At 45.3% G+C, this 12,622-nt stretch overlaps 2 protein-coding genes across 4 annotated transcripts in view; one reads left to right on the plus strand and one right to left on the minus strand.

The window, feature by feature from the left end:
* The window catches only part of TSPEAR (thrombospondin type laminin G domain and EAR repeats), a 155,809-nt gene that overhangs the window by 66,052 nt on the left and 77,135 nt on the right, over positions 1–12,622 (plus strand). The window lies entirely within an intron of this gene.
* Positions 10,591–12,024, minus strand: LOC132682831 (uncharacterized). Of its 3 annotated transcripts, none has more exons than XM_060638011.3 (3): positions 11,743–12,024; positions 11,505–11,670; positions 10,591–11,354 (listed from the first exon to the last, which is right to left on the minus strand). In XM_060638011.3, exons 1-3 carry the CDS (start codon positions 11,983–11,985, stop codon positions 10,894–10,896), a joined length of 870 nt encoding a protein of 289 aa, XP_060493994.2. In that variant the 5' UTR covers positions 11,986–12,024; the 3' UTR covers positions 10,591–10,893. The 3 variants fall into 3 exon arrangements, with proteins under 3 accessions (XP_060493994.2, XP_081652665.1, XP_081652664.1); XM_081796539.1 differs by having other exon boundaries at positions 10,591–11,316; positions 11,440–11,640; positions 11,728–12,024; XM_081796538.1 differs by having other exon boundaries at positions 10,591–11,331; positions 11,470–12,024.

A 12,622-nucleotide genomic window follows, 5' to 3' on the forward strand; every position in this document is an offset into this window, starting at 1 on the left:
CTGTTTGTTCTAGTTCTGGGAAAAATGCTGTTCGTATTCTGATAAGGATTTCATTACATGTGTAGATTGTTTTGGGTAGTATAGACACTTTAACAATATTTGGTTTTTCAACCCATGAGCATGGAATCTCTTTCCATTTCTTTGTGTCCTCTTCAGTTCCTTTCATCAGTGTTCTGTAGTTTTCAGAGTATAGGTCTTTACCCCTTTGGTTAGGTTTATTCTTAGGTATCTTATTATTTTTGGTTCAATTGTAAATGGGATTTTTTTCTTAATTTCTCTGTCGACTTCTTCATTATCGGTGTGTAGAAATGCGACAGCTTTCTGTACATTGATTTTGTATCCTGTGACTTTACTGAATTTATTTATCAGCTCTAGCAGTTTTTTTGGTAGAGTGTTTCGGGTTTCTTATCTATCGTATCATGTCATCTGCAAACGGTGAAAGTTTGACTTTCTTCTTACTCACTTGGATGCCTTTGTTGTTGCTGTCTGTTGCTAAGACTTCTAGTACTATGTTGAATACAGTGGTGGGAGTGGACATCCCTGTCTTGTTTCAGACCTTAGGGGAAAGGCTGTCAGGATGATGTTAGCTGTGAGGTTTTTATATATTGCCTTTGTTTTATTGAGGTATGTTTCCTCTAAATCTACTTTGTTGAGGTTTTTTATCATGAATGGATGTTGTACTTTGTCAAATGTTTTTTCTGCATCTATTGAAATGATCATATGGTTCTTATCCTTCTTTTATTAATGTGGTATATCACATCAATTGCTTTGCAAATATTGAACCATTCTTTATATTGAATAAATCCCAATTGATTGTGGTGAATAAGTCTTTTTAAAGTATTGTTGGATTCAGTTTGCTAATATTTTGTTGAGGATTTTGCATCTGTGTTGATCAGGGACATTGGCCTGTAGTTGTGTGTGTGTGTGTGTGTGTGTGTGTGTGTGTGTGTGTGTGATTTCTTTATGTGGTTTTGGTATCAGGGTAATGCTGGCCTCATAGAATGAATTTGGAAGTTTTTCTTCCTTTACTAGTTTTTGGAATAGTTTGAGAAGAATAGGTATTAACTCTCCTTTAAATGTTTGATAGAATTCCCCTGTGAAGCCATCTGGCCCTGGACATTTTTTGTTGTTGGGATTTTCTTGATTATGGATTCAAATTCTTTGCTGGTAATTGGTCTGTTCAAATTTTCTATTTCTTGCTGTTTCAGTTTTGGTAGGTTATGTGTTTCTAGGAATTTATCCTTCTCGGTTGTTAATTTGTTAGTGTATAGTTTTTTATAATGTTCTCTTATGATTATTTGTATATCTGTGGGGTTTATTGTTATTTCTTTTCTCTCATTTGTAATTTTATTTTTGGGTGTCCTTTCTCTTTTTGTCTTGATTATTCTGGCTAGAGGTTTATGAATTTTATTGAATTTTTTTTTTTCAAATAACTAGCTCTTGGTTTCATTGATCTGTTTTACTGTTTGTTTTATTGTTGTTTGTTTGTTTTAGTTTCTATATCATTAATTTCTGCTCTGATCTTTATTATTTCCCATCTTCTTTTCGTTTTAGGCTTTATTTGCTGTTCCGTTTTTAGATCCTTGAGGTATAAGGTTAGATTGTATATTTGAGTCTTTTCTTGCTTCTTGAGGTAGAGCTGTATTGCTATAGACGTCTTTCTTAGAACTGCCTTTGCTGCATCCCAAAGGTTTTGGACCCACTTGTTTTCATTTTCACTTGTTTCTATGTATTTTTTAAAAATTTCTTTAATGTTCTGGTTGACCCATTCATTCTTTAGTAGGATGTTCCCTAACCTCCATGTATTCGTGTTCTTTCCAGAGTTTTTCTTGTGGTTGACTTCAAGTTTCATAGTGTTGTGGTCAGAAAAGGTGCATGGTATGACTCCAGTCTCTTTAGATTTGTTGAGGCTTGATTTTGACCTGATATATGATTTATTCTGTAGAATGTTCCACATGCCCTTGAAAAGAATGTTTATTCTGCTGCTTTAGAATGGAATCTTCTGAATATAGCTGTTAAATCCAGCGTGTCATTCAAAGCCACTGTTCCTTGTTGATTTTCTGCTTAGATGATCTGTCCATTGTTGTAAGTGGGGTGTTAAAGCCCTTTACTATTGTATTTTTATAAATTAGTTTCTTTGTGTTTGTTATTAACAAATTAGTTTCTTTGTGTTTATATATTTGGGTGCTTCTCTGTTGGGTGTGTAAGTGTTTACAGTTGTTATATCTTCTTGTTGGATTGTCCCCTTTATTATTATATTGTGTCCTTCTTTGCCTCCTGCTACAATCTTTGTTTTTAAATCTAGTTTGTCCTATATAAGTGTGGCTACTCCAGCTTTCTTTTGACCTCCATTTATACGATAAATGTTTCTCCATCTCCTCACTTTCAATTAGCAGGTGTCTTTAGGTCTAAAATGAGCCTCCTGTAGGCAGAATATAGATGGGTCTTGTTTTTTTTCTTTAATCTATTCTGTCACCCTCTGTATTTTGATTGAAGAGTTTAGTCCATTTACATTCAAAGTAATTAATTGATAGATATGTATTTATTGCCATTTTATTGTTTTGTGGTTGTCTCTGAAGATTTTCTCTGATCCCTTTTTGTCTTTCTTTCATGGTTGAGACTTGCTGGTTTTCTTTAGTGATGTATTTGGAATTCTCTTTATTCTTTGCATATTTATTAGTAGGTTTTGACATATGGTTACCATTAGGTTTGTATATAACCTCTTCTGCATATAGCAGTTCATCTTAAGTTGATGTTCATTTAATTTTGAACCCATTCTTCTTCTTCTTCTTCTTCTTCTTCTTCTTCTTCTTCTTCTTCTTCTTTTAATTTTTGAGAGAGAGAGAGAGAGAGAGAGAGAGAGAGAGAGAGAGTCTGTGAGTGAGGAAAGGGCAGAGAGGGAAGGAGAGAAAGAATCCCAGGCAGACTCCATGCTGTCAGCGCAGAGCCCAGTGTAGGGCTCAATCTCATGAACCATGAGATCATGATCTGAGCCAAAATCAAGAGTCAGATGCTTAACTGACTAAGCCACCCAGACACCCCATGAACCCATTCTTTACTCCTCCCCATATTTTAGGTATATGTTGTTATATTTTATATCCTTTTATTTTGTGAGTTCCTGGACTGACATTTTACAGAAATATTGATTTTTTACAGAAACATTCATTTCTTACCTTCATACTGCCACTTTTGGTCATTCTTTCCACTCAAATAATCCTCATTAGTATTTCTTGCAGGGCTGGTTTAGTGGTCGTGAACTCCTTTCATTTTTGTTTGTCTGGGAAACTCTTTATATCTCCTTCTATTCTGAATATTAGCCTTGCTGGATAGAGTATTCTTGGCTGAAATTCTCCCTTTCAGCACTTTGAATATACCATGCACCTCCCTTCTGGCCTGGAAAGTTTCTGCTGGAAAATCTCCTGCTCGCCTTAGATGTTTTCCCTTTTAATATAATTCTTCTTTTATCTCGCTGCTTCTCATATTTGGTCTTTATCACTGTATTTTGCAATCTTAAATACAATATGTCTTGGTGTGGATCTGCTTTTGTGGATTTTGTTGGCGGCTCTCTGTGCCTCCTGCATCTAGATATCTGTTTCCTTTCCCAGACTAGAGAAGTTTTCAGTTATTATTTCTCTGCCTTCTTTTCTCTCTCTTCTTCTTCTGGGATCCATATAATATGAATTTTATTACATTTTGTTACATTTCATGGATTCACTGATTTCTCTAAGTCTATTTTCATGTTCCATAATTCTTTTTTTTTCCTCTTTATTCACCTTCATTGCTTTCCATTACTCTGTCTTCTAGTTCATTGACTCATTCCTCTGCTTCTTCCAACCTGCTGTTCATCCTATCCAGCATGTTCGTCATTTCATTTATTGAAACTTTTATCTCTGCTCTTATACTTTATCTCTGTGTTAATGGTCTCACTGATGTCCTCCACTCTTTTCTCAAGTCCAGTGAGTATCCTTATGATCATTGCTTTAAATTTTCCATCAGGCATGTTACTGATATCTATTCCTCTTAAGTCTCTTGCTGTGACCTTGTCCTGTTCTTTCATTTGGGACAAATTCCTCTGCCTTCTATTTTGCCTAAGTCTGTGTGCCTGCTTCTGTGTGTTAGGAGTCACTCTCCTGTTCTTAAAGGTAATGGCCTTATGAGGAAGAGGTCCATTAGGGCCCCTAATGTAGTGTTCCCTGTTCCCCAGAATCTGATGCTTCCAGGAGTGTCTCTGGTGTGTTCTGTGTGTACTCTGCTGTTATGTCCTGGCCACTTTATCTTTCAAGTCAGTCATCTCTAGGCTCTCTTTGCCTGTTGTGGGAAGTGTTTGGTTCCTGGCCTGAATGTGGCACATTTTAACGATTTGTGCTCTGGCCTGCTTGTGAAATGAGACCTGTTGCCACCACCACCGGAACCAAGGTCTTGCAAAACTCCTGTGTTGGGAAGTGCAGTGTGAGCAGGGGTTTGGGCTGGTCTTCTAGGGGAGGGGAAATGTCATGCTGGGACTGTGGTGAGCATGACTGGGAAGGGTGGTTCTTCTGGAACACGGGGGAATGAGGCTTGGTGTAAGCAAGGTAGATAGCCAGTGTCAGCACTGGGCTGGTTCCTGCAGGTGGCCCTGTGCTTTTGATGGAGGTGGTAGGAGGGAGATGGCATTGGCCAGTTCCTTTGTTCACAGAGAAGTCTCTCCGTGAATGCTGCCTCTCTTGGATATGCTTCTAGATGAGCGAATAATATCCCCACTGTGTGCCCCAGGTGCTCTTCAGATTGCTGTTTCCATGCTGTATGTCTGTGGACTGTTTGCCTGTCTCTTCTCCAAGAGCAACCCAGTGTCCTCTGTGCTCTCCCAGAGACAAGCACACTGATCTTTCAAACTCCAGGCTCTAAGCCCCACTGGTTGTAAGAATTCATGAAAATTGGGCCCTTTCACTTTCTAAGCCACTGGCAGTGGGGCTTTGTTTCCCCCGTGTGCTTCCCTGTGTGTTAGTCTGTCTCTCCCCCTTCTCCACGACCACTGTTCCTTTCCCCCTGCAATGGCCACGATCTGTTTCTCTTTCAAGCCACATCTCTGCACATCCTACCTTCTTTGATGTGACCTTTTCTCTCCCATTAGTTGTGGGGTTTGTTCTGCCAGTCTTCAGATCAATTTCTGGGGTATTTAGGATGATTTGATGGTTATCTAGTTGTATTCATGGGACAAGGCCAGCCTAGGGTCCTCCTACTCCACTACCATCCTCCCCGCTTCTTGAGTCTTCAGTTTTAGATACGATGTGAGTTTCTGTTGTGGAGGAAGGCACTTTCTCATATTTTCCACCAGGCCCATAAAAAGTTCCTTTTCCTAGAAGGCAGCAAAATTTGGTTAAATCAGTGTCAAATCTGTATCATTTTAACCAAGGTGTATTGCTTATAGCCAGGTCTGTGTAGTGGAGACAGACTTAATTTCCTCATTTGTACATGTTTTGCTTTTGCTTGTGTTTTTCTGTTCTTAGAGTTAACAATCGCTTCTTATGTTTATTTGCTTATTTCTTTGTGTACCTATCATTAAATCATCCCCAAATCCTCTGACTAATGTATCCCCAACGTCCACACAAGAAGGTTGAAAATATTGGGTAGTCTGCCAGCTTCATTTATTTTGTGGAAACATCTCTCCAAGAACTCTTTCTATTTGTGGGCTGTTGTCTGCTGTCTATTCGCTCAGCTGCACGTGTGTACAGGTGTCATCCAGGGATCTCCCCTCACCATTGTCTTTGGATTTTCCTCCATATCTCTCCTACCATGAATCTCTTATTTCCTGAATGTGGTGTTCTTTTCTTTCTGGATCTATGCCTTTATTTTGAGGAAGCACACCCTCTGGTAGCTTTCTGAAAATGGTGCATGGGAGATAGATTTTTGAGCATGACATAACTAAAAATTATTTTATTTATTCTCCACTTATTCTTGATTAATAATTTAGCTGGGTATAGTCCTCTGGATTGGAAAGGTTTTCCCTTAGAATATTTTTTTATGTATATTTATTTTTGAGAGAGAGAGAGGCAGAATGAGAGAGGGGAGGGGCAGAGAGAGAGGGAGACACAGAATCCAAAGCAGGCTCCAGGCTCCAAGCTGTCAGCACAGAGCTTGATGTGGGGTTTGAACTCAAGAATTGCGAGATCATGGCCTGAACCGAAGATGGACGCCTAACCAACTGAGCCACCAAGGCGCCCTTCCCTCACAATATTTTCTTGAAGACAGAATGTTTCCAGAATCCCAAGTGTTCCCTTGTGCTGTTTCTCCATTAACCCACCTCCTCCAAGGAGTCGCTATTCCACCTTATCTCTGCATGGATTGGTTTCGCCTCTTCTGCCTACTCCTTGGTTTATGGCTCCTTTTGTTCAACACAGGGTCTATGATAAGCATCCATGTTGCTGCAGATTCAGTAGTTCGTTCTTTTTTTGCTGTGCCATAAAAGTTGTTACATTAAACCTGTTATGTGTTATTGATTCACTCTCTTTCCCAGTGATGGAGTTTTGGACTGTTTCCAGAATTTGGCTAATATTAATAATGCTGCTATAAAAATTCCTGTGCATTTTGTTTTTGGTGGACATATCTGTCAATATCTCTTTAATGAGATTCCATGAGTGGGATTTCCAGATCAAATGTTAGGCACAGGTGCAGTTGAGCAGATATATTTTTTTGTCCAATGGCTTTCTAAAAACATTTACATTCCCACTGACCAATCTTACGACTTCTAGTCACTCTGAATCTTTTATAAAAGAGGTATTGTCAGTCTTTTAAAATTTTTACCCATTTTGGAAAGGGTGTAGGGATACCACATCATTACATTAATTTGCATTCCCTGATGAGTAAAGCTGCTCATTAAACATTTGGATGTCTTTTCTTGTGAGGTGCCAGTTCAAGTCTTTTGCTTGTCTTTTTGTTAAAAGTAGGATTATTTGTATTTCTCATTGGCTTATAAAAATTTATTATATATTCCAAATATGAGTTAGTTGTATGCATGCAGTGGTGTCTGATAAATGTTTAATAATTGGCTCTCTATAAAACAAAACAAAACAAAACAAAACGAGCCCTGATTTGTTGCATGTCCCTGCTTCTGTGCTGTAAACACACCACAGCTACCACCATGATGTTCTGAGCACAGACCTGGGAAGAGCTGATACACGTGTGCTTCAGCACTCCATTGGATATGAGCATTACACAGGACTCTTCCTAGAGGGGGTTTCATTTCCTCATCCTCTTGATGGCGTCCTTTTAAAAGAGTCAAATTCAGGGGCACCTGCGTGGCTCACGATCTCACAGTTCGTGGGTTCGAGCCCCGCGTCGGGCTCTGTGCCGACAGCTGGGAGCCTGGAGCCTGCTTCCGATTCTGTGTCTCCCTCTCTCTCTGCCCCTCCCCGGCTCATGCTCTGTCTTTCTCTCTCTCAAAAATAAATAAACATTAAAAAAAAGGTCAACTTTATTGAGGTATGATTACATACTGGAATGTGTATCCATCTAAAGTTTCCGTTTGTTGAGTTTTGGGAAAATCTACCCCTGCATGCCCACTGCCATGAGCAAGATAGAGAACTTTTCCATCATCCCCCAAATTTCTCATGTGTTCTTAATCCCACCTCCTTTTAACCTTGACCTGGGAAATTACAGATCTCCTTCCCATCTAGGTTAGTTTTGTCTTCTCTACAGTTTCACATAAATTAAATTACATTGCACCAACTCTTTGGGTTTGACTTCCTCCCCTGAGTATATTGAGATGTATAAACATGTACGTGGTTGCCTTCTTTCTGTGCTGAGTAGCATTCCATTGTGTGGATATAACACAATTTGTTTATCCACTCAGCTGTTGATGCACATATGGCTAGTATGAACATTCGTGAGCAATTCTTCATGTGGACTTGTGTTATCTTTGCTCTTGGGTAAACAGCCAGGGGTGGAATGTCTGGGCCACATGGTTGGCATATGATTAAGAGACTGCCAAACCGGTTCCAAAGTGACTGTACCCGTCCACGTTCCCACAGGCACATGCGTACGCTCTGGTTCTTCCACATCCTCCCTGACACTCGGGGTAGTTAGACTTTCTGACGTGCGGCGTAGACTACCCCGAGTTAGTCTGGTTAGTTAGGCGTCCTAATGGATGTGTTGTGGTTCATGGTGTCCTTTGACGAATAGGAGTTCCTAATTTTAACGAAGTCCAACACGGTGATTCTTTCCTTTTATGTTTAGTGTTTTTTTAATGTACTATTTCCAGTCTTTGCCTACCACACATGGTGAGGATATTCTCGTGTGTGTCCTTCTGGACCTCCACTATTTCACCTTCCACACGAAGCCCTAAGATTCCTGCCTCCCCTCCATTAATTTTGTGTGTGGCGTGAGGTAAAAGGCAGTTTGTTTTGCCCATATGGAGAGCCGGTGGACCCGTCTCACCACTACCCCGCTGAACCGCAGTGACATCCTGATTGGGGATCAAGTGGCACTGGGGGTGAGGGTCGTTACTGGGCCCCTGGGAGGCCCCTTGGTCTGTAAGTCTGATCCACATCTGGATCTTGTGCTTTGTGTGACAGATAGCGTCGCCCTGTCCTTTCAAGTTCTCCTAGGATCCCTACCTTTCCAAGTGTCTTAGCTTTCCTGACACTGGTTTCAGGGATGATCTTTTCCTAGACAGTTATCCCCTTTGCCTAAAAAGTTTGATTGTGTTGACTTAAAGATGTATATTTTTCTGTAATTTCACATTTTCTCCATCGCCTGTCGTGTGCCTGTTTTCATATTCGATACCCATTATCTCTCTTTCAGGTTTCCAACGTTTTTATTCTTTTATAGACCTTTTAAAAACACTCCGTTTTCTTGATTAGATCTACTATTGCTGTTCCTGTTTTTAATTCATTAATTTTATTAATTGGTTTCTTTTTTTTCCTTTGGAAGTTTTTTTTTTAACTTTCTGAATTGAAATCTTACTGATTTTAAACTTCGCTTATTTTCTGCTGTATGTCCTTAAGGATTTGATTGCCCCCTGAATCCTACTTCACTCAAACCCCCAGGCTCTGAGATGTAGGACTTGGCTTCCATTATGTCCTGGGAACTTACAATTGCGTTTCTGTTTCCTTTCCAGTTTGAGAAAAGCAACTTTACATTTTCCCAATGAAACTTCGATTTATTGCTCTAAGTTTATCTTACTGAATCTGGCTCAGGAATTGGTCTGTGTAACATGTCTCTACTTTTCTGGCTAGTATTTTGATTATAAAATATTTCAAAAAGCATAGAAAATAATATAATAGACACCCACGTACCTATGAATTAACAGAAATCTTAACCTTTTGCCATACTTACAGAATATTCCAGATGCCGTCAACACCCTCACGTGCCCACCCCACTCCCTCCCTTGGGGCAGCCAGCCCCTGTTTGGAGGCTGGCGTTCACACCCCCCCCACGCACCTTTGTACTTTTAGTAGAGTTGTTTACAGTCGTGAAGACAAGATATTCCTCTGTGCTTTTAACCTTCCGATGTGTGCTCTTCTGCGTGGATCGGTTGCAACGTGATTCTTGTTCTCACTCCATGTTACGTTTTTGGGACCCATTCATGTCGATGAGTTTCTCCGGTTCAGTCTTTTAACCGCTACATGCACTTCCTTTGTGTGCAAACACGCACTCTAGCTGTCCATCCTCCCGCCGAGGAGTGCCCGCTGGTTTTTAACATGGACGCCTTTTGAGCTCCGTGAAATAACCCACGTGGGGGTCAGGTGCAGCCCGTGAGGTCTTGTCCAGGAGAGCCACCCTGGGGTGTGCACGGACTCGGCCTCTCCGGGTTGTTACCACTTTGCCCCGAAACAGGAGGACTGTCGCCGGCAGCACTGAACAGAGAGCCGTGCTTGTTGTCAGACTTGGACATTTCCGCCAATCTGACGGTGGGGGGGGATCCCCAGGATTTGGTGATTTGCGGGGGGACCTCACACGACTCAGCACACACAGCACAAAGGCGCACGGGGGAAAGTCGAGGGACACCAGGCACACGTTTCCAGAGCCCCTCCCAGTGGAGTCATACGAGCTGTGACAACACATGTGATGTGTCGCCCCCCACTCCCGCCCCCACCCCGGGACCCATCAGAGATCACGGTTTCTATCAGGACCCGGTCACATGGGCACCCTCTGCCTGGCTCGTACCCAAATTCCAGACCCCCAGGCAGAGCAGGTATTCAGCACAAGCCATGGTATTTGCACAGTGTATGCCCATTGGGGCCCTCCTATCACCTGGGTGGGAACCCCAAAATCCACACTCCCAGACAACAGCCAAGGGCTCATGCTGTGAGCAGGCCTAAGGGCGGCCGTGCCGGGCCTGCGGTGCTAACTCCCAACTACACAGGGCCCGTGGCATCCAGAGGCACCGCCTGGACCGCCGAAGGCCGGGAACACGCGGGCCTGGGGAAAACCACAGACCACGCTCGTGGGGGATGTCAGGCAGGGGTCTTTGTTGGAAAGCACAGAAATGCATCCTGGTTAAGTTGATAAAGAAAAGAATTTATTGGAGGAACCGATAGCTCGCGGGATGAGGGACGATAAAGAAACCAGCTCGGGAATCAGTGGGGGAGCAGGGGCCACACAGGGTCCAGGGGTGACGCTGCGGATACCGTATCTTCTCTCCCTCCACTCCACATACGGTCCGAAGGCTGCGGGAAGCCCGGCTGGGGTCACTGCCAACCCAGGCTGAGGAGGCAGGGCACGCTGATTTGGGAAGTCAGCACTTGAGCAAATGAGTGAGCTGTTTGTAGGAGGACAGATGCAAAATGGGGTTGGTGACCGGTGTCCACTGCAGGGACCCGGGAAAGGGGAGCTGACACCTGTCTCGGTGCTTTGTAAAGAGCCCACAGTGTGTGGAGGAGCTCTCGAGATTCAGGATGCCCTTAAAAAGATCGCTCAGCGGCAACACTCCTGGCCCGAGGCAGGGGTGCAGCAGGCAGGGCGGGGGCACACAGGGCGGCAGAGCAGGGACACGCAGGAGGCCGGGCGGCAGCAGGAGGAGGCAGGGGCGCAGCAGGCAGGCCTGCACACGGGGCGGCAGAGCAGGGACACGCAGGAGGCCGGGCGGCAGCAGCTGGGCCGGCAGGGGGAGGCAGGGGTGCAGCAGGAGGAGGCAGGGGCACAGCAGGCAGGGCGAGGGCACACAGGGCGGCAGAGCAGGGACACGCAGGAGGAGGGCCTGCAGCAGGGGCTGGGCTGGCAGCAAGAGGAGGCTGAGCAGGGGGAGTCCTCGCAGCACACAGGGGTGCAGCACACGGGCTTGCAGCACACAGGGGTACAACAGTCTTCCTGGCAGGGGGAGGAGGTGCAGCAGGACGGCTGGCAACATGAAGAGGTTGTGCAGGGGGAGTCCTCGCAGCACACAGGGGTGCAGGAGAAGAGCTTGCAGCAGACAGGGGTGCAGCAGGCGGGCCTGCACACGGGGCGGCAGAGCAGGGACACGCAGGAGGAGGGTCTGCAGCAGGGGCTGGGCTGGCAGCAGGAGGGGGCTGAGCAGGGGGAGTCCTCACAGCACACAGGCGTGCAGCACACGGGCTTGCAGCAGACAGGGGTGCAGCACACGGGCTTGCAGCAGTCTTCCTGGCAGGGGGAGGAGGTGCAGCAGGATGGCTGGCAGCATGAAGAGGTTGTGCAGGGGGAGTCCTTACAGCAGACAGGGGTGCAGCAGACGGGCTTGCAGCACACAGGGGTGCAGCAGACGGGCTTGCAGCACGCAGGGGTGCAGCACACGGGCTTGCAGCACACAGGGGTGCAGCAGACAGACTTGCAGCACGCAGGGGTGCAGCAGTCTCCCCGGCAGGGGGAGGAGGGGCCGCACAGGAGGGTCAGGCAGGGGGCCGGGGCGCGGCACGGGGGCTCGCAGCAGCTCTCTGGGCAGTCGTCCTCCTGCCAGGAGGAGTCGGGGCAGGAGTCCGAGGCCCCGGGCAGGCAGACGCGGCTGCCATAGCTCAGGTCGCTGGAGCAGACGGACAGGGTGGACGCGGCCATGGCGGGGGCGGTGGGGCTGCAGGAGGCGGTGTGTGTGTGAGTGTGTGTGAGTGTGTGTGTGTGAGTGTGTGAGGAGCTCCGGCTGTCTGTCGGCTTTTATACTCCCGGCTGCGTGTTGTCCCAGCCGACGGCTCACACGCCTCCTTCCTTGTTGGTGTTTGCAGCCCAGGGGACTCTCATTAGTTCCAGGTTTATGTTTGGTTCCATGAGATGTTGCTTAGCTATAAAACTCCTCGTACATTTTTGAGTCTGTTGACGCACCCTGAGCATCCAGAACGTGCGTTGAGCGAGAAAAGGTGTGAGTGTGCAAATACCATGTTCTGTGGCTGCGTAAGAAATCCAGATATTCTAATTCCTTCCGCCCTTTTGAGGCACGTGGATGGGTTTTGCGCTCACGGGGGGGATCCGCTTGTCAGGGTGGCACAGCTTCCAGAGTGCCAGGCTAGAGGAACCAGGGTCGACGGGGGTGTGCGGCCAGAACTTTCCTGGTCATGACCCCCCGGAACTCTGTGTGGTGCCTGAGGGCACTGGTGCAGGTGGCAGGCAGGGAAAGGTGGGACAGTCAGGTGTCCTTGGGTGGCCGTGCATGCCCCTGTCCTCTGCCTGAGCACTCACTGAGGCCGGAGATGCCATCTGT

This window comes from Panthera onca, chromosome C2 (genome assembly GCF_046562875.1).
Source record: "Panthera onca isolate mPanOnc1 chromosome C2, mPanOnc1 haplotype 2, whole genome shotgun sequence".
NCBI lineage: Eukaryota > Metazoa > Chordata > Mammalia > Carnivora > Felidae > Panthera > Panthera onca.

What these genes read in the sequence shown, in the direction of transcription:
- LOC132682831 (XM_081796538.1), bottom strand. Translation starts at nt 11,985, where the DNA reads ATGGCCGCGTCCACCCTGTCCGTCTGCTCCAGCGACCTGAGCTATGGC. An exon ending in CAGCCCCCTCCTGCTGCCAG is followed by an intron (nt 11,332 to 11,469) that starts CCCAGCCCCTGC and finishes CCCTGCACAACC; the next exon opens with TCTTCATGTTGCCAGCCGTC.